The 25,999-nt window shown below is 39.2% G+C and overlaps 3 protein-coding genes across 7 annotated transcripts in view; 1 reads left to right on the top strand and 2 right to left on the bottom strand.

Moving 5' to 3' along the window:
• The window catches only part of LOC132103851 (ras/Rap GTPase-activating protein SynGAP-like), a 59,511-nt gene extending 52,724 nt beyond the window's left edge, over nucleotides 1-6,787 (bottom strand). For 2 of the 3 annotated variants that reach the window (XM_059508901.1, XM_059508902.1), the window contains exon 1: nucleotides 6,501-6,784. In XM_059508901.1, coding sequence (XP_059364884.1) covers nucleotides 6,501-6,522 — 22 coding nt within the window. In that variant the 5' untranslated portion in view covers nucleotides 6,523-6,784. Of the gene's footprint in view, nucleotides 1-6,500 lie in introns of all 3 variants that reach the window. The other variant, XM_059508903.1, reaches the window with a different exon arrangement.
• A 4,229-nt stretch (nucleotides 6,788-11,016) lies between these two features.
• On the bottom strand, nucleotides 11,017-21,066 carry LOC132103846 (sodium channel subunit beta-1-like). 2 transcript variants are annotated; one of them, XM_059508896.1, is made up of 7 exons: nucleotides 20,949-21,066; nucleotides 19,170-19,415; nucleotides 17,786-17,952; nucleotides 15,957-16,194; nucleotides 14,449-14,590; nucleotides 11,793-11,873; nucleotides 11,017-11,712 (listed from the first exon to the last, which is right to left on the bottom strand). In XM_059508896.1, exons 2-6 carry the CDS (start codon nucleotides 19,231-19,233, stop codon nucleotides 11,807-11,809), a joined length of 678 nt encoding a protein of 225 aa, XP_059364879.1. In that variant the 5' UTR covers nucleotides 19,234-19,415; nucleotides 20,949-21,066; the 3' UTR covers nucleotides 11,017-11,712; nucleotides 11,793-11,806. The 2 variants fall into 2 exon arrangements, with proteins under 2 accessions (XP_059364879.1, XP_059364878.1); XM_059508895.1 differs by lacking the exon at nucleotides 20,949-21,066 and having other exon boundaries at nucleotides 19,170-19,719.
• LOC132103845 (zinc finger and BTB domain-containing protein 43-like) lies at nucleotides 20,434-24,688 on the top strand. Of its 2 annotated transcripts, XR_009423473.1 has the most exons (5): nucleotides 20,434-20,659; nucleotides 21,021-21,225; nucleotides 22,668-23,307; nucleotides 23,413-24,269; nucleotides 24,317-24,687. XR_009423473.1 is itself a non-coding variant. In XM_059508894.1 (4 exons), the coding sequence occupies exons 1-4, from the start codon at nucleotides 20,538-20,540 to the stop codon at nucleotides 24,054-24,056; spliced, it is 1,611 nt and encodes a 536-aa protein (XP_059364877.1). In that variant the 5' UTR covers nucleotides 20,434-20,537; the 3' UTR covers nucleotides 24,057-24,688. The 2 variants fall into 2 exon arrangements, 1 of the variants encoding a protein (XP_059364877.1); XM_059508894.1 differs by having other exon boundaries at nucleotides 23,413-24,688.
• The last annotated feature ends 1,311 nt before the right edge of the window (nucleotides 24,689-25,999 follow it).

Here is a 25,999-nt window from a genome sequence, read left to right as displayed (position 1 = left end):
ACACATACTCAATCTCAGGCACACACTCACTCACTTTCATGCACACACACACTCAATCTCATGCACTCAAACACACACTCTTACAAACAGACACACACACTCTCTTACACGTGCACACACACACAGTCTTATGCGCACACAGACACACACACACACACACTCTCTCGTGCACGCACAATCACTCTCACTCTCACACACACATACACACACTCTCTCTCTCACACACACACTCACTCTCACGCGCACACACACACTCACTCATTCTCACGCACACACACACTCTCTCACACGCACGCACACACTCACACACTCTCACTCAAACACACACACACACACACACTCACTCACTCACTCTCATGCGCACACACACACTCACTCACTCTCACACGCACACACACTCACTCTCACTCAAACACACACTCACTCACTCTCACTCAAACACACACTCACTCACTCACACACACTCACTCACTCACTCTCACGCACACACACTCACTCACTCTCACACACACAAACACACTCACGCACACACACATACTCAATCTCAGGCACACACACTCACTCACTTTCATGCACACACACACTCAATCTCATGCACTCAAACACACACACTCTTACGCACAGACACACACACTCTCTTACACGCGCACACACACACACAGTCTTATGCGCACACAGACACACACACACTCTCTCGTGCACGCACACTCACTCTCACTCTCACGCACACACACACTCTCTCTCTCACACACACACTCACTCTCACGCGCACACACACACACTCACTCGCACACACACACACTCACTCACTCTCACGCACACACACTCTCTCTCACACGCACACACACACACTCTCACACTCAAACTCACTCTTACGCACACTCACTCTCAAGCAGACACACTCACTCACTCTCATGCACACACACACTCTCTCTCTCAGGTGCGCGCACACACACACTGACACACACACATTTATCCACTCTTACACACACACACTCACTCTCATGCACACACACTCACTCACACGCATACTCACTCACTCTCAAGCATACACACTCACTCACTCTCAAGCACACACACACTCTCTCTCTCTCACACACACACTCTCTCTCTCTCACACATACACTCACTCACTCTCAAGCACACACACTCACTCTCAAACACACTCACTCACTCACTCACTCTCACACACACACACTCACTCACTCACTCTCACTCATTCTCATGCACACACACTCACTCTCAGGCACATAAACACACTCTTTCACGCACACTCACTCACTCTCACGTACACACACACACACACTCTCACACACACACACTCACTCTCACGCACACTCACTCACTCTCAAGCACACACACTCACTCACTCTCACGTGCGCACACACACACACACACACTCTCACACATACACACACACACTCACTCACTCTCACGTATACACTCACTCACGCACACATACACATACACTCTCTCTCTCACACACACACTCTCACACTCACACACACACACTCACACGCACTCTCTAACGCACACATACACATACACTCTCTCTCACACACTCTCACACGCACATACACTCACTTACACACACTCACAATCACTCACTCACTCACACACCATATTTTTTTTATTGTTACCAAATTCTGTTTTAGCATGTCTAATTATTTGAATGCATAAAACAACTTAATTAATTTTTTTCTTAAAGAAGCCTAATGATTTTTCCCTTCAAAAATTCTGTGTATTTACATTTTTATTGTAATCAAATCAAGACAGGAAACGTAAGCAAATTAAGCAAACTTTTCTTGGCAAACAAGGCGGATTTACTATTAAAACATGGAAGAAATGTTGTGTGATTTCTCCTTAAAAATAATGCTTGTTTCATTAGTAGTAGTAGTAGACTATGTACATCCTACTGAACAATAGACTTCAAAACCGGACTTTTATTTTGATGGGTTGCAAAATAAACAAATACCTTTACAATTCTGTGCATGTGATATGATGCTTTTGCTCAAATCAAACGGTCAAATGCTCATGAAGTGACTCTCAGAGCAGTTTTGGAGATGTTGTTCATGTGTTTTCTTCCTCATTTAGGGAGACGGCAGATGCTGAAATCACCGCGAGCATCACACGCGCTAAACTGTGACTTCCGTTTTTATGAATGGATTTCATAATTCCGTCCACGTTTTCCGCATCACGGCAGCGCCCTACAATTATCCCAGTATAATGTAAACTCTCACATTTGAACAACTTCTGTTATTGAACACTTAAGTGATCATCTAATCAGAATAAAAGAGCAGCGCTGAGTCTAGGAGAACTCACCGATATCACACACACTACGGACGTGTAGCGTTCAGCTCGAGCAGCGGTCTAAAACAGTTTATTTATTCAATGAACAGACACGTTTACTTCAAGAATGAACAATGAGACAAAGGGAAGTTTGAAGTCCAGTGTTTAAAAACGGAGCAAACGGAAAGAGCGATCTATATAACAGGCGAGGCAGTATTTTCTGTCAGAAGTTTCTCGCTCTGTTCAGCGTCACGTGTCCAAACAAGCAGCACGTGCTGTCAGTGATTTCAGCCTCTAGAGGCCGCTATCGCACTGTATAATGAAAACAGAGCCTTCTCACCCGCTCCAGCGACAGCCGCAACCCGGAAAACTATCAGCCGCTCCAGCAAAGGACGAAACACGAAAAACTATCGGCATGGGTTTTTGTCGAAAACCGATTGTTCCAGCAATCAACTATTGGTGCTGATTAATCGGCAAAACTGATAAATCGGTCGACCTCCACCTCATATATTTACAACTATTAATTTAAGAACTGTAAATAATATCTAAACTATGTTTTGCATTATACTTATATAATATATAATAAATTTAAATTCTATATCTCAAATGTAACTGTAAAATTCATAATCTATACAAATTTACAACTAAAATAGTTTCCACTGCATTTCTACTCACTCACTCTCACTCTCACGCACACACACAAACACACACTCATGCGCACACACACACACACACACACACACGCACTCACTCAGTCACACACTCACTCTCACACACACACTCACTCACACACAAACACACAGACACTCACTCTCACTCAAACACACACTCACTCACGCACACACACTCACTCAAACACACACTCACTCACTCTCACTCAAACACACACTCACTCACTCTCACTCAAACACACACTCACTCACTCTCACTCAAACACACACTCACTCACGCACACACACTCACTCTCACTCAAACACACACTCACTCACGCACACACACTCACTCTCACTCAAACACACACTCACTCACGCACACACACTCACTCTCACACGCACACACACTCACTCTCACTCAAACACACACTCACTCTCACTCAAACACACACTCACTCACTCACTCTCACTCAAACACACACACACTCGCTCAAACACACACTCACTCACTCACACACACTCACTCACGCACACACACATACTCAATCTCACTCAAACACACACTCACTCACTCTCACTCAAACACACACTCACTCACTCTCACTCAAACACACACACTCACTCACTCTCACTCAAACAAACACACACTCACTCACTCTCACTCAAACACACACTCACTCACTCTCACTCAAACACACACTCACTCACGCACACACACTCACTCTCACTCAAACACACACTCACTCTCACTCAAACACACACTCACTCACTCACTCTCACTCAAACACACACACACTCACTCAAACACACACTCACTCACACTCACTCACTCACACACACTCACTCATGCACACACACATACTCAATCTCAGGCACACACACTCACTCACTTTCATGCACACACACACTCAATCTCATGCACTCAAACACACACTCTCTTACACGCGCACACACACACACAGTCTTATGCGCACACACACACACTATCTCGTGCACGCACACTCACTCTCACGCACACTCTCTCTCTCACTCTCACTCAAACACACACTCACTCACTCTCACTCAAACACACACTCACTCACGCACACACACTCACTCTCACTCAAACACACACTCACTCACGCACACACACTCACTCTCACTCAAACACACACTCACTCACTCTCACTCAAACACACACTCACTCACTCTCACTCAAACACACACTCACTCACGCACACACACTCACTCACGCACACACACTCACTCTCACTCAAACACACACTCACTCACTCACTCAAACACACACACACTCACTCAAACACACACTCACACACACTCACTCACTCAAACACACTCACGCACACACACATACTCACTCAAACACACACTCACTCTCACTCAAACACACACTCACTCACTCTCACTCAAACACACACTCACTCACGCACACACACTCACTCACGCACACACACTCACTCTCACTCAAACACACACTCACTCTCACTCAAACACACACTCACTCAAACACACACACACTCACTCAAACACACACTCACACACACTCACTCACTCAAACACACTCACGCACACACACATACTCACTCACGCACACACACTCACTCTCACTCAAACACACACTCACTCTCACTCAAACACACACTCACTCTCACTCACGCACACACACTCACTCACGCACACACACTCACTCTCACTCAAACACACACTCACTCACTCTCACTCAAACACACACACACTCACTCAAACACACACTCACTCACACTCACTCACTCACACACTCACTCACTCTCACTCAAACACACACTCACTCACTCTCACTCAAACACACACTCACTCTCACTCAAACACACACTCACTCTCACTCAAACACACACTCACTCACTCTCACTCAAACACACACTCACTCAAACACACTCACTCACTCTCACTCAAACACACACTCACTCACTCTCACTCAAACACACACTCACTCACTCAAACACACTCACTCACTCTCACTCAAACACACACTCACTCACTCTCACTCAAACACACACTCACTCACGCACACACACTCACTCTCACTCAAACACACACTCACTCACTCTCACTCAAACACACACACACTCACTCAAACACACACTCACTCACACTCACTCACTCACACACTCTCACTCAAACACACACTCACTCACTCAAACACACACACTCACTCTCACTCAAACACACACTCACTCACTCTCACTCAAACACACACTCACTCTCACTCAAACACACACTCACTCACTCTCACTCAAACACACACTCACTCTCACTCAAACACACACTCACTCTCACTCAAACACACACTCACTCACTCTCACTCAAACACACACTCACTCACTCAAACACACTCACTCACTCTCACTCAAACACACACTCACTCACTCTCACTCAAACACACACTCACTCACGCACACACACTCACTCTCACTCAAACACACACTCACTCACTCTCACTCAAACACACACTCACTCTCACTCAAACACACACTCACTCTCACTCAAACACACACTCACTCTCACTCAAACACACACTCACTCACTCAAACACACACACTCACTCTCACTCAAACACACACTCACTCACTCTCACTCAAACACACACTCACTCTCACTCAAACACACACTCACTCACTCTCACTCAAACACACACTCACTCTCACTCAAACACACACTCACTCTCACTCAAACACACACTCACTCACTCTCACTCAAACACACACTCTCTCACTCAAACACACACTCACTCACGCACACACACTCACTCTCACTCAAACACACACTCACTCACTCTCACTCAAACACACACTCACTCACTCTCACTCAAACACACACTCACTCACGCACACACACTCACTCTCACTCAAACACACACTCACTCACTCTCACTCAAACACACACTCACTCACTCTCACTCAAACACACACTCACTCACTCTCACTCAAACACACACTCACTCACTCTCACTCAAACACACACTCACTCACGCACACACACTCACTCTCACTCAAACACACACACACTCACTCAAACACACACTCACTCACTCACACACACACACATACTCAATCTCAGGCACACACACATACTCAATCTCATGCACTCAAACACACACTCTCTTACACGCGCGCACACACACACACAGTCTTATGCGCGCACACACACACACACACTCTCTCGTGCACGCACACTCACTCTCACGCACACTCTCTCTCACACACACACACACACACACACACACACACACTCACTCTCACGCACAAAGACTTTACTTACACACTTACTGTCTCAGTCACTCACATACACTCTCTCTCCCTCTCTTACAAACACACATACATACATTTGCTCACTGGCTCAAAGACACACACACACACACACACACACACACATACACACAGCCGTTAACGGAGAGCTGTCGGTTAGGTTCGGTTGAGATCTATAAATAAACGCGCGGCCCTCGAGGCGCATCTGCTGTTACCGAGCGCTTCCCGCGGATCACCGATCGCTGTCAGTCACCGGAGGAACGGTTAGCGTTACCTTGTGAAGACACATAGGACATGATCCTCCGGCTCTGGCCGCGATCAGCTCGCTCCGGGATCCATCACCGCTCCTCCAGCGCCGCACGAGCACAATGACGCGACGCGACGCGACACGACGCCAGCTGCTGTATTGATCCCAGAGCCGATCGAAGTGATGCGCCGATTGCTCAACGCTCGCCGTCACCGGGCGCGTGCACGCACGCACGCAGGCGGGGACGCGCGATCTGGAGCAGTACCACAGTAAACGAGCGAGTACACTGCTGATCTACTGTTCAGTTTGACAAGCTTTCTGCAATGGGGTAATATGCAAATCAGGCACTATCCTATTTAATATGCACTCATTTGCATACTTTTACAGAATAGAACTCTGAATACTGGTTTAAAATCATTGATTGATGGTTTTATCCTCATATTAGAGTTGAGGTTTCTCCAGAGGGGATTCTGGATCTGTCTTTTCATCACTCCAGAAATCAGAAAATACTGTCATCAGACAGAAACAAACACATTTCACCGTGTTCTCTGTTAAATGTTGGAGAAATCAGTGACATTTCTTTTTTAACAAATTAAACAAACCCCTCAGTAAAAACATTTTTACAATATATATAGGAACTTTCATATATAAATATTTTATATGCACACACACACACATATATATATTTGTACAGTGCATGCATACTTATTAGGCACGTTGATATTTTGATCATTTTTTCCAAGCACATTTGATCAATTCCAAACCACATCAATCATAACTAGTGTTTATTTTTTATTTAATCATTTATGAGTGATATATAATTGTCCATGACGTCTCCTTATATTCAGGTGTGCAGGTTTTATTTTACTGATAAAATGAGCCAAAAAAAGATTCAGAGATGTCAAAAATTTATAAATCCCCATGAGAAATATTCATTATATTCAAGTTTTTGTAATGATTATAAATGTTCAAAATTTTATTTTATTAGGAAGAAATTAATTTGCGCCTATTATAAGATATTAGTTATTGAAACTGGAATTTAATTACTATAATTTATAATTATTTTTATTTAAATATTATTATAATAAGTCAGTGTCATTCTTCACCAGTCATAAGTGTCATTCTTTTCTAAATTGAGATGTATGCATCATCTGAAGCTAAATAAATGATCTCTCCAGTGATGTGTGGTTTGTTCGGAGGACAATATTTGTCTGAGATACAACTATTTGAAAATCTGGAATCTGAGGGAGCAAAAAAATCTAAATATTGAGAAAATCATCTTTAAAGTTGTTCAGATGAAGCTCTTAGCAATGCATATCACTAATCAAACATTACATTTTGATATATTTACGGTAGGAAATTTACTAAATATCTTCATGGAACATGATCTTTACTTAATATCCTAATGATTTTTGTCAAAAAAGAAATGTATAATTGTGACCCATACAATGTATTGTGGTCTATTTCTACAAATATACGTCTGTGACACTGATGACTGCTTCTGTGCTGCAGGGACACAGATAAAAGAATTAAAGTCAATTAAGATGCTTCTTCTCATTTCTATGAATAGAACTTTGGGTTGCACTTTATTTTACAGTACATGTACTAACATGTACTTATAGTGTACTTACAGTGTATTTATCTAAGAAAGTTCTGGTAATACAAGGTAACTACATGGGGTAGGGTTAGGTTTAGGGTTAGGTTCAGGGTTAGTACCTAGTTATTACATAGTTATTGTAATTACTATAATAAGTACATAGTATGTACATGGGGAACAGGACTGTAAAATAAAGTGCTACCGAACTTTGTGAGAACTGTGTGTCATTACAGCAGAAATTAATTAGAGGTCATCAAATCTAGTTTTTGGCGATGGTTGAGCCCAGACTCCTGAGGTTTGAAAGAGCTGCTAAATAAAGTGATTCAAAGCAGCCCAAACATCCCAGAATCCATCACACGGTGATCATGATAAGTTTTGATTTGGGTGATTTTACATTCAAAAACGAGAGCAGAGAAAAATGATATCAAGTCATTATTAGTAAAACTGAAAGAGTATTTTTTGTGTAAAATGAACTATTTATATCTTACTGTGTGTTCTGATTACTCCTCTAATTACCTGCTCATCCATCACACTAGAAATGGAAGCTCGACTCGACTGCATTGCATTATGGGATACCATACTCACGTTTGCCAATGCAGTACTTCATTAGACTGCTTCCGGCTTACAGAAAATATGAATTCTGTGCTCAGCAAAAATCTATCAAATAATAACAGCTATAATAATATCATTCTTCAGCTGTACTGTTTATTTAGAAATATTATTAAATTAATTGTATGTTGACATGTATGCATCCTTTGTTGTGTTCTGTATTGTATTGAAACTTGTTTCAACCATAAGATTAAAAAAAAAATTAAAAGCCGATAAAAAGCCTCACTTTTTTTATTGTGAGACATAAAATTTTGTATTTATCTGTTGTTGTTATTTTATGATTATTTTTAAATGCTGATAATTTTGTCTTTAAGATTATCATAATTATTTTAAAATAATGTTATGACAATTTCTGATTTATGATTCTTTTTATAATTTTCAACTTATAAAAACCTTACAACTACAATTGTTTCTACACCGTTTTTTAATTGCAGTAAAATTTACAAATGTAAAATTATACCTAAACTATATTTTGTTGATAAATTATATTCATATGACATTTAATTTTATATATAAAATGCAATATAAATCATCAACTGTGTAAAATGAAAAATGTTACAATTGTCATTGTCATAATCAGTCAGCTCTTAGTTAGCCATAGTTAGTCTTTATTTAGTCATAGTTAGTCCTTTATTAGCCGTAGTTAGTTCTTAGCCATAGTTAGTCCTAAGTTAGCCATAGTTAGTTCTTAGTTAGCCGTAGTTAGTTCTTAGTTAGCTATAGTTAGTTCTTAGTTAGCCATAGTTAGTTCTTAGTTAGCTGTTGTTAGTCCTTAGTTAGCCATAGTTAGTTCTAAGTTAGCCATAGTTAGTTCTTAGTTAGCTGTTGTTAGTCCTTAGTTAGCCATAGTTAGTTCTAAGTTAGCCATAGTTAGTTCTTAGTTAGCTGTTGTTAGTCCTTAGTTAGCCATAGTTAGTTCTTAGTTAGCTGTTGTTAGTCCTTAGTTAGCCATAGTTAGTTCTAAGTTAGCCATAGTTAGTTCTTAGTTAGCTGTTGTTAGTCCTTAGTTAGCCATAGTTAGTTCTAAGTTAGCTGTTGTTAGTCCTTAGTTAGCCATAGTTAGTCCTAAATTAGCCATAGTTAGTTCTTAGTTAGCCATAGTTAGTTCTAAGTTAGCCATAGTTAGTTCTAAGTTAGCCATAGTTAGTTCTTAGTTAGCCATAGTTAGTTCTAAGTTAGCTGTTGTTAGTCCTTAGTTAGCCATAGTTAGTTCTTAGTTAGCCATAGTTAGTTCTTAGTTAGCTGTTGTTAGTCCTTAGTTAGCCATAGTTAGTTCTAAGTTAGCCGTAGTTAGTCCTTAGTTAGCCATAGTTAGTTCTTAGTTAGCTGTTGTTAGTCCTTAGTTAGCCATAGTTAGTTCTAAGTTAGCCGTAGTTAGTCCTTAGTTAGCCATAGTTAGTTCTTAGCTAGCTGTTGTTAGTCCTTAGTTAGTTCTAAGTTAGCCATAGTTAGTCCTTAGTTAGCCATAGTTAGTTCTTAGTTAGCTGTTGTTAGTCCTTAGTTAGCCATAGTTAGTTATAAGTTAGCCGTAGTTAGTCCTTAGTTAGCCATAGTTAGTTCTTAGTTAGCCATAGCTAGTCCTAAGTTAGCCATAGTTAGTTCTTAGTTAGTCATAGTTAGTTCTAAGTTAGCTGTTGTTAGTCCTTAGTTAGCCATAGTTAGTTCTAAGTTAGCCATAGTTAGTTCTTAGTTAGCTGTTGTTAGTCCTTAGTTAGCCATAGTTAGTTCTAAGTTAGCCATAGTTAGTTCTTAGTTAGCTGTTGTTAGTCCTTAGTTAGCCATAGTTAGTTCTTAGTTAGCTGTTGTTAGTCCTTAGTTAGCCATAGTTAGTTCTAAGTTAGCCATAGTTCTTAGTTAGCTGTTGTTAGTCCTTAGTTAGCCATAGTTAGTTCTAAGTTAGCTGTTGTTAGTCCTTAGTTAGCCATAGTTAGTCCTAAATTAGCCATAGTTAGTTCTTAGTTAGCCATAGTTAGTTCTTAGTTAGCCATAGTTAGTTCTAAGTTAGCCAGTTAGTTCTAAGTTAGCCATAGTTAGTTCTTAGTTAGCCATAGTTAGTTCTAAGTTAGCTGTTGTTAGTCCTTAGTTAGCCATAGTTAGTCCTAAATTAGCCATAGTTAGTTCTTAATTAGCCATAGTTAGTCCTAAATTAGCCATAGTTAGTTCTTAATTAGCCATAGTTGGTCCTAAATTAGCCATAGTTAGTTCTTAATTAGCCATAGTTAGTCCTAAGTTAGCCGTAGTTAGTTGGCTTTAGTTAGTTCTTGTCAACGACTGCATTAACAAACACAGAGCAGCATCCACACCGTTTCTGCTCAAAAATGAAAGAGTCCACAGAACTCATTTGCACTCATTTAATTTGACATTTCTCTCTCTCCGCACCCCCGCCCACCAGCCTTGCATTCCCAGAGATCCTCACATTATATCAGGCGCATTTGACAGAAAGGGCCTATGTGGGGTGAGTAGGTTTGTTACTGGATCTTGGCATTGATCGTCTGCAGTGTGGGCATGCATTAAAACGGTACACAGCAGGACAGGACGAGCGATCAGGTGTCTTAATCCACTTACCCACAATGCATTTCTCACATTTAGTGAGTGCTTGCTACATTCAAGAGCTAGAGTCTGATTCTCATATTGCACTCGGATTATACAACAATGACGAGTTAAAAACTCTCTTGAGCTCGTCGTTTATAGCGATGAGTTTCCTCCCGTATAGAAATTGTGTTTGCATTCACATTCACGTTCAGCTCATGCAACCGTAGCATTGCATGGCGTTTGGCTCTCAGTTTGTCTTATAGTATAGATACATATATATATATATAGATATAAGTATGTAGCAAGATCAACAAAGATAGCTTGCTCTTTACTGATCTCTAGTGCAAACCCAGTGTATTGTGTATTGCTGTGGATTGTGAGGGTTTGATCCATGCATAGCATATAAAGGTCATGCGCAGGAGATCTGGTCAAGAGGAAAGAAACGTTTATAAAAGCAGAGACAGTGACAACAATTCAGAAGGAAGAGCGTCCCGGAGGAACCTGCGGATGGGAAAGAAGAGAGAGGTTAGAAAGAGAACCCCAGGAAAACCAGGACTAGTTAGGACTGCTAGTTAACTCACCTGTGCTAGTTAACTCATTCAGCTACCTGTACACCAGCGCAGTTGTCTTTGCTCTCGGACGCGATCGCCAGATACTCCGCTCTGAAACACACAAGACAAGCATTTCCTGACGGAAAATACATACAAACAGCTGCAAAAATTAATATATATATTTTAGAATTATTGAGATACTGTTGTGTTTTGATTTTAGTCATTTCGTTGTGTTGTTTATCTTCATTTTGTTCATTTTTATTTCAGATATTTTAGTGCATCAGGTAAAATGGAATAAAAACAAACTACTTGAAACGTTTGTTTTGTTTGAAGTAATGAAAATGTGTGTTTTTTCATTTTGGTTTTAGTAAACTATTACTATTTTGATCCTGTAAAATTTCATTTAACCATTATTATTTTCATTGCTGAATACTGAAAGAAGTCATCGAAAACCATCTCCACTGAACAATCATTTAAACCAGTTGAACTGAATTTAATCAGCTATTTTTATATTCTCCATTTTATATGAATTTTAGTTAAAGTTTTCATATTTTTGTTGTGTGTTTTTGTCTTTCAAGTTATTTTAATATATGTATGTCTATAAGTTTTCAATTTACATTTTTTCAGATTTAGTAAAACTCAATGACAATGTTGCCTTGGCCACTAGTTGAAATAAAAGGTTAAAAAAAAAAAAATTAAAAGCCGATAAAAAGCCTCACTTTTTTTATTGTGAGACATAAAATTTTGTATTTATCTGTTGTTGTTGTTATTTTATGATTATTTTTAAATGCTGATAATTTTGTCTTTAAGATTATCATAATTATTTAAAAATAATGTTATGACAATTTCTGATTTATGATTCTTTTTATAATTTTCAACTTATAAAACCTTACAACTACAATTGTTTCTACACCGTTTTTTTAATTGCAGTAAAATTTACAAATGTAAAATTATACCTAAACTATATTTTGTTGATAAATTATATTCATATGACATTTAATTTTATATATAAAATGCAATATAAATCATCAACTGTGTAAAATGAAAAATGTTACAATTGTCATTGTCATAATCAGTCAGCTCTTAGTTAGCCATAGTTAGTCATAGTTAGTCCTTTATTAGCCGTAGTTAGTTCTTAGCCATAGTTAGTCCTAAGTTAGCTATAGTTAGTCCTTTATTAGCCGTAGTTAGTTCTTAGCCATAGTTAGTCCTAAGTTAGCTATAATTAGTTCTTAGCCATAGTTAGTTCTAAGTTAGTTATAGTTAGTTCTTAGCCATAGTTAGTTCTAAGTTAGCTATAGTTAGTTCTAAATTAGCTATAGTTAGTTCTAAATTAGCTATAGTCATAGTTAGTCCTAAGTTAGCCGTAGTTAGTCCTAAGTTAGCCGTAGTTAGTTCTTAGTTAGCTATAGTTAGTTCTAAGTTAGCTATAGTCATAGTTAGTCCTAAGTTAGCCGTAGTTAGTTCTTAGTTAGCTGTTGTTAGTCCTTAGTAAGCCATAGTTAGTTCTTAGTTAGTCATAGTTAGTTCTTAGCTAGCCATAGTTAGTTCTAAGTTAGCCATAGTTAGTCCTTAGTTAGCCATAGTTAGTTCTTAGTTAGTCATAGTTAGTTCTTAGCTAGCCATAGTTAGTCCTAAGTTAGCCATAGTTAGTTCTTAGTTAGTCATAGTTAGTTCTTAGTTAGTCATAGTTAGTTCTTAGCTAGCCATAGTTAGTTCTAAGTTAGCCATAGTTAGTTCTTAGTTAGCCATAGTTAGTTCTTAGTTAGCCATAGTTAGTTCTTAGCTAGCCATAGTTAGTCCTAAGTTAGCCATAGTTAGTTCTTAGTTAGCCATAGTTAGTTCTTAGTTAGCCATAGTTAGTTCTTAGTTAGCCATAGTTAGTTCTTAGCTAGCCATAGTTAGTTCTTAGCTAGCCATAGTTAGTCCTAAGTTAGCAATAGTTAGTCCTAAGTTAGCAATAGTTAGTCCTAAGTTAGCCATAGTTAGTTCTTAGTTAGCCATAGTTAGTTCTTAGTTAGCCATAGTTAGTCCTAAGTTAGCCATAGTTAGTTCTTAGTTAGTCATAGTTAGTTCTTAGCTAGCCATAGTTAGTCCTAAGTTAGCCATAGTTAGTTCTTAGTTAGCCATAGTTAGTTCTTAGTTAGCCATAGTTAGTTCTTAGTTAGCCATAGTTAGTTCTTAGCTAGCCATAGTTAGTTCTTAGCTAGCCATAGTTAGTCCTAAGTTAGCAATAGTTAGTCCTAAGTTAGCCATAGTTAGTTCTTAGTTAGCCATAGTTAGTTCTTAGTTAGCCATAGTTAGTCCTAAGTTAGCAATAGTTAGTTCTTAGTTAGCCATAGTCATAGTTAGGCCTTAATTAGCCGTAGTTAGTTCTTAGTTAGCTGTTGTTAGTTCTTAGTTAGCCATAGTTAGTTCTTAGTTAGTCATAGTTAGTTCTTAGTTAGCCATAGGTAGTTCTCAGTTAAGGTTTTCATATTTTTGTTGTGTGTTTTTGTCTTTCAAGTTATTTTAATATATGTATGTCTATAAGTTTTCAATTTTAATTTTTTCAGATTTAGTAAAACTCAATGACAATGTTGCCTTGGCCACTGGTTGAAATAAAAGGTTAGTATTTTATCCCCCTCCCAGGTCAGTCAGTCAGTAGTTTTAGTTGACTGTAGTGAGTGGTGAGTGTGTGACTGACGCGCTGGCTCTGAGCGCTTCCTCTCCGGCCGCGGCGATCTTCCTGTAGCAGTAGATCATCTCCACCAGGAGCCAGAGCTGCAGGCCGATGATGGACACGTACATCATGACCTCTGACACGATGGACGCCGTGCCCCGCGTGGCTGCAAGACAACACACGCTCTACTCTCGCTCACAATCGTTCAGATCAACACCCTTCACAAACTTCCCCAGCTGAAATAGTGGATTTTGAAAGTATTTTTGTCTGAAGACAGAAAAACATAAATGGTGAAAGCCAAAATATTAAATGCAACAGATGAGATTTTTCATCTGAGATGGGGAGACAGGAGGGTATAAATGAGTTCTGAAGGATGGCAGCATCGTGATGTTATTTTTACACAGAGATTAGTAGCTCTATCAGTAAAATCTGTTGACTTAATCATATGCCAATGATGGCACTTCAAAAATGGAGAAAAAGTGCTTTTTGTCTCTTTTCCCCAAAGTTTGCATGACTGTAACTGAAGATATCATAACACCCTTTTAGATTTTGCTCATTCACAATCTTTTCCTTCAGTTTCTTCATTTTTAAGGCCCTTTATGGGTTATTTCCAGAGTTATGAGGATCTCAGTGTGGCTCAATGGAAAACTAAATGTGGGTCACTGTGCATTCAGATGATATTTACTGTATTTAAAGAGGAACATCTGTCTCATTTCTCTCTATCAAAACAAATGCATAGATCATACCTGCTTGTGTGAGAAAAATATCATCTCAATCTGATTTTAGGTGCTAATTATTGATGAATTTTTCCTTTGGTGTCTCCATATTTTAAGGTCCAGTATGGTTGTTTCCAAAGAAAGTGGGTACCAGTTGTTGAATTTTTCCAATTTTTAATGGTCAAAAATTTGCATTCAGATGATATTTATTGTATTAAAAGAGGAACGTCTGAAGAACAAATAATGTTGAAACTAGAAACACATCTCGTTTTTCTCTATCAAAACTGTTGAATTGAACACACCTGTCCAAGTGCCAAAATTACTCTTTTGCCAAAGTTTGTGTGCCTGTAACTCAAGAAATATTAAAGATATCTCAACATGTTTATAGATTATGGTTCTTAAGCTTTTCTTCTGGTATAATCATTTTTAAGGTCCATTTTGGCTCATTTCCAGAGATACTGGGAGCTCATTAAGGCACCATTTGTAAGTTATTGAACCTTTCTCATATTTAATGGTCAAAATCCAAATGTGGGTAACTTTGCATTTAGCTGATATTTACTGTAATTAAAGAGTGATGTCTGAAGAACAAATCTATTTTTCTAAGAGTCTATTAAAATCGTAATTAAAAAGCCGAAGTAGTTAAAGCCGAAGTAGTTCAGTTCCAGAGATACGAGAATCACAATGTGGCTCCATGTGCAAATTTGACCTGTTTTCCAAATAATACGAAAACCAAGTACACTTTGCATACAGCTGATGCAAGGCATGTTTAATATTCTGGCTATTCACTTCTGCATGTGTTTCCTCAGAGAGACGTACCTTTGGCCACGACGGTGAGGTGCACCTCTTTGGTGGCGGTGGTGGAGAACTCGTAGTGTTCGTAGCTGAGCACTCGGTTGAAGACGCAGCGGTAGACGCCGGAGTCGTTGAAGGTGACGTTGAGGAGGTCTACAGATGCGTCCTGAAGGTCAAAGGTCTTCTTGCTGCCGTGCCACTCCATGCGGTCCTGAAAGCGCTCGTCGATGATGCTGGACGCCTTGCCGTCGTAGCTGTAGATCTGAGCAGGAGACAGCCGTGAAGCTCCATTAAGAGCCACTCTTTCTTCCTCTTTTAAACACATGCTTTTTTTAGTCAGTTAGTTACCTTACCTTTAAAACAATCCTCAAGTTTTTATTATAAATGTTATTTCTTTTATTTGAATTCTTAAAGCATTTATTTGAACAATGATTTATTTGTATTTAATTAATGCTTGTTAATTTATTTAGATATTGACTATTTTAATCATTTTTAAACAATGTTATTATATTCACATCAAATTTCAATTATTTAAAAATCAAATGCTATCATTTATTTTAGTCATTCATGACTTATTTACATCAAATTTGATTAATTTTAATCAACGTATTAAATATATATTTTTTACTAATGTTTTATTTGCTTTATGGTGTTTGCTTTATATTTTTTATTTACATCAAATTGAATTTTACTCAACATTTTAATTTAATATATTTGACTGTTTTATTTATTTAAATTAATGCTTTTTTTGGTTAGTTATCTATTTAAAACACCTTATTTATTAAAACACCTGTATTTATTATACATTTTATTTGAATTCTTAAGTGCATTTATTTTAATAATTTATTAATTTAAATCAAATATGTGTTAATTTATTTATATATTGACTATTTTAATCATTTTTAATCAATGTTATTTTATTGACATTAAATTACAATTATTTTAATCAAATGCTTTCGTTTTAGTAATTAATTTATAATTTTTTACATCAAATTTAATTAATTTTAACCAACATATTAAATACATTTTACTAATGTTTTATTTTAATCAAAGGCGTTTGCTTTGTATTCTTTATTCACATCAAATTTCATTTTAGTCAACATTTTAATATATTTTACTAATGTTTTATTTATTGATATCTAATGCTTTTAAGTCATTCAATTGTTTAGATTAAACTTAACTTCATTTCATCAATTTCATTATATTACTAATTATTACTATTTTATATGAATCAATATTTTAATGAAATGTATGTTTTATTTTTAACAAATGCTTTGTTTGTTTGTTTTTTTATTCAGATACAATTTTATTTTTAGCAGTTTATGTATTTTAACAATGTTGGACTTATTTTGATCGAATGATTTTTGAGTTATTGTTCTTATCAGTTTATTTGAATTAAATGTATTAAGTTACTATGCATTTATTTAAATCAATTTGTACTGAAAAGGCTGATAAAGCAGCAGTCCACACGACTCGTTCTCTGTACTGATGAGAAAAACCATAAAAGCCCACAATGACTTGAGCTTGCATCTGTTCCTGGATAAAGCATCACATGACCTCAGAGTACAGTGCACGAGTCACATGATCTACTGTTACCATGGGAAGAGTTAAGTGCTCAGTATGATATTTTCTTCTAAAATGAGCATTTTCATCAGGCCCCTATGTTTATGTTCAGTTATTCTGCTTTAAGTGCATGGAAAAGGAGCTATGCATTGCCATTAGAGTAAAAGAACTGAACGTAAATGGAGGAGCCTGCTAAAAAAGCTCATTTCTGAGGAGCTCTGCATCTGAACTGTGGTGTGTTTCTGGAGCTTCTCATTCTGAGGATGCTGAGTGTCTAGTTTAGTGCTCACATGCACGAAGTCTGCTTCTCCTCTGGCTCTGAACTGCCAGTCGACGGTGGCCGAGGCCTCCACCTCTCCGCGCATCTTACAGGAGATGCATCCCAGTTTGAAGGGCTGTCCGGCCACAGCTTCGGTGTCTGAGTCCACCTCGGCACACGCTCCGCTGCACAGAGACACTGCAGAGCACTGGCTGTTAGATCAGCTTCATCACAGACACCATACACCTTTACTGTGTTACTCACAGACTTACCTCCCATTTCATTTCAGTCAACTGCTTTGTTCATTCAGTTATTTATTAATTACAACTATTTTTATTTATTTTAATCTACCTTTTTATTTATTATGGCAAGTTTAGTATTTTTCACTTAACTGTAATTTTATTCGTTTTTATTTTTACCAAATGCATACTTAAATCATGAATTATTTATCTTAACCAACTTTTTTTACTTTGATCAATTTACTCATAAATTTTAATCAAATGTATTAATTTATGGTCATTTTAATTTATTTACAATTACTTAATAAATAATTTTATTTAAATAAAAAATACTTGTTTTTTTGTTTAGTTTCTTTTGTTATATCAATGCATTCTCTTTTTTTACTCATTATAGCACTGTATTTTTTAAATTTCAAGTCAAAGTTTATTTTATCAATTTATTTTCCTTAAACTATTTTATTTATTTGCACCATGGTTTATTCATTTAAATTAATAATTTTTTTTCTTACTTGCAACAAATATTATTTGAATCATATCTTTAAATTATTTAAATAATTTTTTATACAACATTACTTAAAATTTATTTTAAATCATGTTTTTTTCTTTAAATTGCGATTACACTACTGTATGTATTATTTATCTATTTAAATCAAATTTTATTCATTTATAAATGTTGTATTTATTTCAATCAAACGTTTTATATATAAAAAATAAATATAATATAAAATATATTTTTTATTTAATTTAATTATGTGTTGCTTTTTAAATCATTTGTTCATTTAAATACATTTTTATTCATTTTAATCCATTTTTTTTTAAATGATTTTCCATTTCAAACTAATCTATATATTTTTAAAGCACTGAATGCATCAAGAAGTGCTGCATGGGTATGAAATCACGGTGCTCTTTGCTTGTGTGGAATAGTATATATTTAGGAGCAAGAACTCACACCCTGATGAAGGCATGTAGCTGCATCGTGTAGATGTATCTCACCAAAAGAGTTTTAACGTATAAAGCCAGTGATGCAATAAAGGCTTTTTAACTTCTTGTTGGAGTTCTTGTTCCTACTTTATTTATTTAGTTATATCCCATTATTGATTCCATATTTATTTGACCTTAATGACACAGTCATCTCTGGGCTTTGGCTGTGGTTTGTGTTTCTGAGCTGAGACTCACCGCAGAGCGAGCAGAACACACACAGGAGCAGCAGGCGTCTCATCATCATCATCATCATCATCATCACAGCAGATAACCTCTCTCTCTCTCTCTCTCTGTCTGTCCTCTAGAGCTGGATCTTCATGTCCCCTCAGCAGAGCTTCAGAAGAGTCATGTGACCCAGCAGCATCCGAAAGAGGTTTAGTGCAGAACCAGGCCAGCGGCTCCTGAATCAGCCGAGGGCCTCGACTCTATGCCTTACCGACTCTATAAAATCAAAGCAATGTCCTGAGATCAACAGCAGCTCTGTTTAGATCATCTGTGCATCTTTGACATGAATTATCTTAACAAAGCGCGCTCCGGATACACGTTCATTTTAACATTCCCACGCAGCGCATCATGCAGACGGTCACTTGCCTCCGCAGTGCACTCCTCAGGCATCAGACGGTCGCGTGTGATCGGTAAACGCAGTTCTGTCGGTGTACAACGCCATTCTGCGCAGTTCCCAATGACGCTCGCTCTGATGCATTGCGGTAAAAAACCCGGGCCGCGCGCGCAGCGCATCCGAGCGCGCGGTGACGTCACGACGCTTCCGGCAGGTGCGGCCCCCTTCAAACATTTCTGCAGTGAAAAATATAATCATAATAATGAGATTAATTATCGTTAACTATAATAAATAGTGTTTTTTTTCCCGAGCCAAGCTCCCGTTCCATACCACATCAAGTTATTGAGTGCGTGCTTAAGAAGTATTATTATTTTCGAATGTGATTTTAAACATTTGTATATAATTTGTGTTTATGTATTTATTTAATCAGGGACAATACACATTAATAACATGTAAAACCAATGTTAAATGCGCCAGATTTAGTCAAAATAGCTTGTTTTCATCCCAGAGCAGGTTGATGTGCAAATATAATATAATAAAATAAAATACCCGTTGTTAAATCTTTCAGATCAGCTATTTGGAGACATCTAGTTAACTGGCATTATATTATAAAATAATTATGTTATGGAGGTTGTGCATGTCTTTTTATATTAAAATATAAGACCTAAATTGCAACAACAATATCAAAACATTACAGCGAGCAAGAATAAGTGGGGGAATTCAGAGAGAGAAACATTGTTTAATAATTGCTTAATAATGCGGGATGTTTTAAATATTTGTGAACTTCAGTCAGACAGCAAGCGGCGCGCACGAACCGCGTACTGCGCGAGTCAGCTCATGCATATTAATGACGCACGCACAACGATCCGGCAGCGCATCCTAATTAATATTCATTCAGCGGTGACAGTCACGTGGATGCTGCATCGATGGACATATTCTGTTCAATTCGTTTCTGTTTCATTCTGTAATAAAACAGACAGACGCGCCGCGCCGCGCCTTCATTTATGAGAACACTAGAATTACTACTTTATGAACTACACAGTTTATATTACATGAGGGGCGTGTCTTCAGGAAGAGGGCGTGTCTCTCTTTCTGTTCCGCAGACAGAGCTCCACAGTGAATGCAGGTGAGATTAAAAACACTTTCATATTTCATTTCGCTAAACGGATCAGATCAGTAGATCATAATCTAACGTTACACGTCGGATCGATAAACACACACCCGGTCATTAAACCAGCGGTGTGTTGTGTGTGGACAGTTGAGTCGTGTAGGATCGGATCGCATGTTGATGTAAACACACATGATAGAAGCGCTTGATGTGTGTTGTTAAAGTCTGTTATGAGCTGCTAGTTAACGGTGAAGGAAACGCGGTTCGTGTGAGGGATTGACTGGAGCGGTTGTGTGTGATTATATACCCGTGTTGTCGGATCCGCGCTCGGCTCTGGCTCTCATCTCCTCCGCGGTCGCGGGTGTTTCTCTCCCCGCAGGATGGAGCAGCTCGTCGGCCGCAGTGCTCCGCCAGGCCCGGTGCTGCAGGTGTGTTTCCCCAGCGTCCGCGCCTCGGTCCTGGAGAATCTGAACCGGCAGCGCGAGGAGGGTCAGCTGTGTGACCTCTCCATTCAGGTGCAGGGTCAGGTGTTCCGCGCGCACCGGTGTGTGCTGGCTGCTTCTTCGCCGTATTTCCACGACCAGGTGAGTGTGGTGCCGATTTCACACTGTAACGTTACATCTTCTTGAAAGCCCGAATAAATGCCCTCATTAATGACGATTTGATTTTCGCGGTTTGATTTCAACGGTTTGGTTTTGAATTTGATTGACAGCTTGCGATCTGCACGTTGCTGAGGCCACGCGCCCGCCGCATACGTTTTAGAGGCCATTGTCGTCGATATCGATACTTCTAAACTAAACTTAAAAATTTTGACATTTATTAAATTGTAAATTACTATGAGTAAAATTGCTAATGGACCCTTTTCACAAGACTGCAGTGACTGTTTAACGGTCAGAAAAATATATATATATTTTTTTATATGTGTAATATAGTATCAAAAATAGTTATTTCCTGCACAAATATTCACTAACATAGATTATTCGTCCAATTCAATGCATATTCTACACATAATTATTTCATTTTTTTGTTTGTCAAATAAACAAAATCACTAGTAAATATCGCGATTTTTTTATTTGAGTATAGATACTCAAATCCGTCATCCGAGACTATTACTAATACTATCGAGATGCTGGCTACTAACAGCAGACATATCTTTTTACAAACAGAAAATTCGTTAAAAACATATCAACGCAGATGAAATACGACTAATAGTAAAATCGAAAACTGATGCAATTACAATGTTATTCTATATACCATAAAACCTTACATTTACCAATCTAATCTGTCAACCAGTAAATTCATTAATCATCTTACCTTTGGAGATTTATGACAAGTTTTCCCTAAAAAGTTATTTACGAATATTTTTTAATGGCTTGACATTTTCAGGAATTCAAAAACTTAAGCTTTGTCTTTACAACAATCTTCAGAGAGAAAAAAAAAAGACAAGAACATTTAAAAGAAATGTTTTCTTAACTTCATTCCTCATTGCAGTCAGAAATTCTTGTCCCTAAATTTTCTCATGTTAAAAAAATAAACATACGTTTTATTCCTCTCTATGTTCTGAGGGCTTGTCCAGATTTCATTCACACAGATTTATACAACATTTTACTCCTAAAAACATGGTGAAAATGTGTTTGTTTTCAGTCTACTGAAAGTATTTTCTGATTTATGGAGTGATGAAAAGACAAATCCAAAATCCCCTCTGGAAAAACAAAGAATTTTTGGACCAATTCCAGATTTCTGTTCTGGAAATGTATGGAAATGAATGCATATACTAGTAGATAATGACTTTTTTGCATATTTAAACATAACATTTCAGAAAACTTGAAATACAAGACAATTGTCTTGCACTGGGCCAGACAACTATAGTGATGTCTGTTAGTTAAATTTTTACTCTATCTCTAGTGTCTTTCTTGTTTTGTGAATCTGGCCCCTGGTTATTTAGCAACCGAAAAGCTTAGTATGTTACAGCATACATTACAACTCTTAACTGGAGCGGCTCTGAACACTGCGGTTCTGTTGCCAGGTTCTGCTGAAGAACGTCACAACGGTGTCTCTTCCCTCCGTCATGGACCCTCTGGCCTTCGAGAGCGTGTTAAACTCGGCCTACACGGGTCAGCTCACCATCGTGCGTGACGACATCATCAACTACGTCACGGTGGCCAGCTTCCTGCAGATGTGGCACATCGTGGACAAGTGCACGGACATCCTGAAGAGGTCACGACCTCTGGTTCAGCTCAGCCCTGGCGGGGCAGCGTCCTCCAGTCACCAGTCGCCCAGCAGCTCCGACTGCTGCTTCGTCGATCCGGAGGACGGGGAGCGAGCGGTGGGCGAACAAACTCTGGAAAAACGACCACAAAGCGCGCTTCCGCCTCTGGCCACATGGAGGCGTCCGACTCAGAGCAGGTGGAGCAGAAGCAGCCTGACGTTCCCTGTCCGAACCGAGCCCGAATGCAGCCCGAATGCGGGAGACGAAGGTTTCCACGCATTTCCCGTCGGGCCTTTGCCGTCCATCGAAACTTCGGACTTCGCGAGGCACCGAATCCGCGCTCGCCTCCGAGGAGCGAAGGAAGATGAGGAGCAGCGGCGGATGGAAGCAGATGAAGGAGTTGGAGAGCCGCTGGATGAGGACAAAGTGAGGGTGAAGTGTGAGGAACACCAGGCCGGTGAGTGGAGCTTCTTCATCACTGCAGTTTAGCGCCCGTCCACCAGGGGGAAGCATGGAGAACCGACGTGTTTTTGACTTGTTGTCTGCTCTTGTCTTCTCTCAGGAGCCGTCGAGTCGGACAGACGTCTCGGAGAGAGCGAGACGGACGGACTGTGGAACCAGTGGACTTTGTCAGACGCCAAGCTGCTGGACGAAGACGAGGAGAACGAAACAGACGCTGCATTCGAGACCTACGACGAAATCGAGAAGGCCACGGGGCAGATTTCCCAGCGTCCTTTGCCACCGCCGACGTCTGACCAGTTGGCACCGGGCCCGTCCGAGCTCTCCTGGGTCTCGCAGTCCTCCTCGTCCTCCCCGTGCTCTCCTCTCTCTGCGACTCCCAAAGTCCACTTCTGTCACTGCGGCAAAGCGTACACGCTGAAGAGCATGCGCGACCGCCACGTGAAAATGCAGCACCTGAACCTGCGTCCGTTCACCTGCCCCGTCTGCTCCAAGAGCTTCAAGATGAAGCACCACCTGACCAAACACGTCAAGACTCACGGAGGCCTGCGTCCGTACGAGTGCGCGCTCTGCGGCAAGAAGATCGTCTGGAGAGACAGTTTCCTCAAGCATCAGGCTCACTGCCAGGGAACGACGACATCAACAACAACGACGTCCGGCTGTCAAAATGAGGACGCAGGTGCACCTGGACAAGTGAAGGTGGAGCAGGATGATTATTCATTACAGGACGAGGAAATACACTCTTAAAAGTTAAGTTCCGTTGAACGCCAAAGGAATGCCATTCCTTTCAGTCAACAATCTCTGGATGTTAAAGGTTTTTTATGAATCCATCGATGCCAATGAAGAACCTTTATTTTTAAGAGTGCACACACTCTTAATAATAAAGGTTCCAAAAGAGGAATCGCAAAAGAAGTGATCAGTTCTTAAAACAACCATTTTTTATTAGCGTGGATGTTGAAGGTTCTTTTCACTGTGAAGAACCTTTAATGGTTCCGTGGAGGTTGAAGTTTCTCAATGGCACCAGTAAACCTTTATTTTAAGAGTGTAAACAGTCATTTGCTGTAAGCAAAGGAAACAATGGAAATAAGTATTAGTTTATCTACTAATTCATAAGTGGAAGTACATAGTGGATATAAACTCTTTAAAATGTAAAGTTCCCAAACAAGGTTTTTGCATTGAGCCTTTCAGTATTTTTTTTTTCTTAGTGTGGACAACATTTTACATTTCATTTATGTATTTAGCAGACGCTAAAGTGATTTACAGTGCATTCAGGCTATACATTTACTTTATTTTTTTACCAGTACATGTGTTCCCTGGGAATCAAACCCTGGGCCATTGACCATCGATGCCAATAAAAACCTTTAATTCTACAAATGTATCAAACCCTTTTCCAATATATACAGTCGTGGCCAAAAGTTTTGAGAATTACATAAATATTGGAAATTGGAAAAGTTGCTGCTTAAGTTTTTATAATAGCAATTTGCATATACTTCAGAAAGTTATGAAGAGTGATCAGATGAATTGCATAGTCCTTCTTTGCCATGAAAATTAACTTAATCCCAAAAAACCTTTCCACTGCATTTGATTGCTGTCATTAAAGGAGCTGCTGAGATCATTTCAGTAATCGTCTTGTTAACTCAGGTGAGAATGTTGACGAGCACAAGGCTGGAGATCATTATGTCAGGCTGATTGGGTTAGAATGGCAGACTTGACATGTTAAAAGGAGGGTGATGCTTGAAATCATTGTTCTTCCATTGTTAACCATGGTGACCTGCAAAGAAACGCGTGCAGCCATCATTGCGTTGCATAAAAATGGCTTCACAGGCAAGGATATTGTGGCTACTAAGATTGCACCTAAATCAACAATTTATAGGATCATCAAGAACTTCAAGGAAAGAGGTTCAATTCTTGTAAAGAAGGCTTCAGGGCGTCCAAGAAAGTCCAGCAAGCGCCAGGATCGTCTCCTAAAGAGGATTGAGCTGCGGGATCGGAGTGCCACCAGTGCAGAGCTTGCTCAGGAATGGCAGCAGGCAGGTGTGAGCGCATCTGCACGCACAGTGAGGACAAGACTTCTGGAAGATGGCCTGGTGTCAAGAAGGGCAGCAAAGAAGCCACTTCTCTCCAAAAAACATCAGGGACAGATTGATCTTCTGCAGAAAGTATAGTGAATGGACTGCTGAGGACTGGGGCAAAGTCATATTCTCCGATGAAGCCCCTTTCCGATTGTTTGGGGCATCTGGAAAAAGGCTTGTCCAGAGAAGAAAAGGTGAGCGCTACCATCAGTCCTGTGTCATGCCAACAGTAAAGCATCCTGACACCATTCATGTGGGGTTGCTTCTCATCCAAGGGAGTGGGCTCACTCACAATTCTGCCCAAAAACACAGCCATGAATAAAGAATGGTACCAAAACACCCTCCAACAGCAACTTCTTCCAACAATCCAACAACAGTTTGGTGAAGAACAATGCATTTTCCAACACGATGGAGCACCGGGCCATAAGGCAAAAGTGATAACTAAGTGGCTCGGGGACCAGAATGTTGAAATTTTGGGTCCATGGCCTGGAAACTCCCCAGATCTTAATCCCATTGAGAACTTGTGGTCAATCCTCAAGAGGCGGGTGGACAAACAAAAACCCACTAATTCTGACAAACTCCAAGAAGTGATTATGAAAGAATGGGTTGCTATCAGTC

The sequence above is a fragment of the Carassius carassius genome, chromosome 25 (assembly GCF_963082965.1).
Source record: "Carassius carassius chromosome 25, fCarCar2.1, whole genome shotgun sequence".
In the NCBI taxonomy this organism is placed as follows: domain Eukaryota; kingdom Metazoa; phylum Chordata; class Actinopteri; order Cypriniformes; family Cyprinidae; genus Carassius; species Carassius carassius.
The sequence above is the reverse complement of the archived record's forward strand: the minus strand, read 5'-3'. Positions and strand labels throughout refer to the sequence as shown.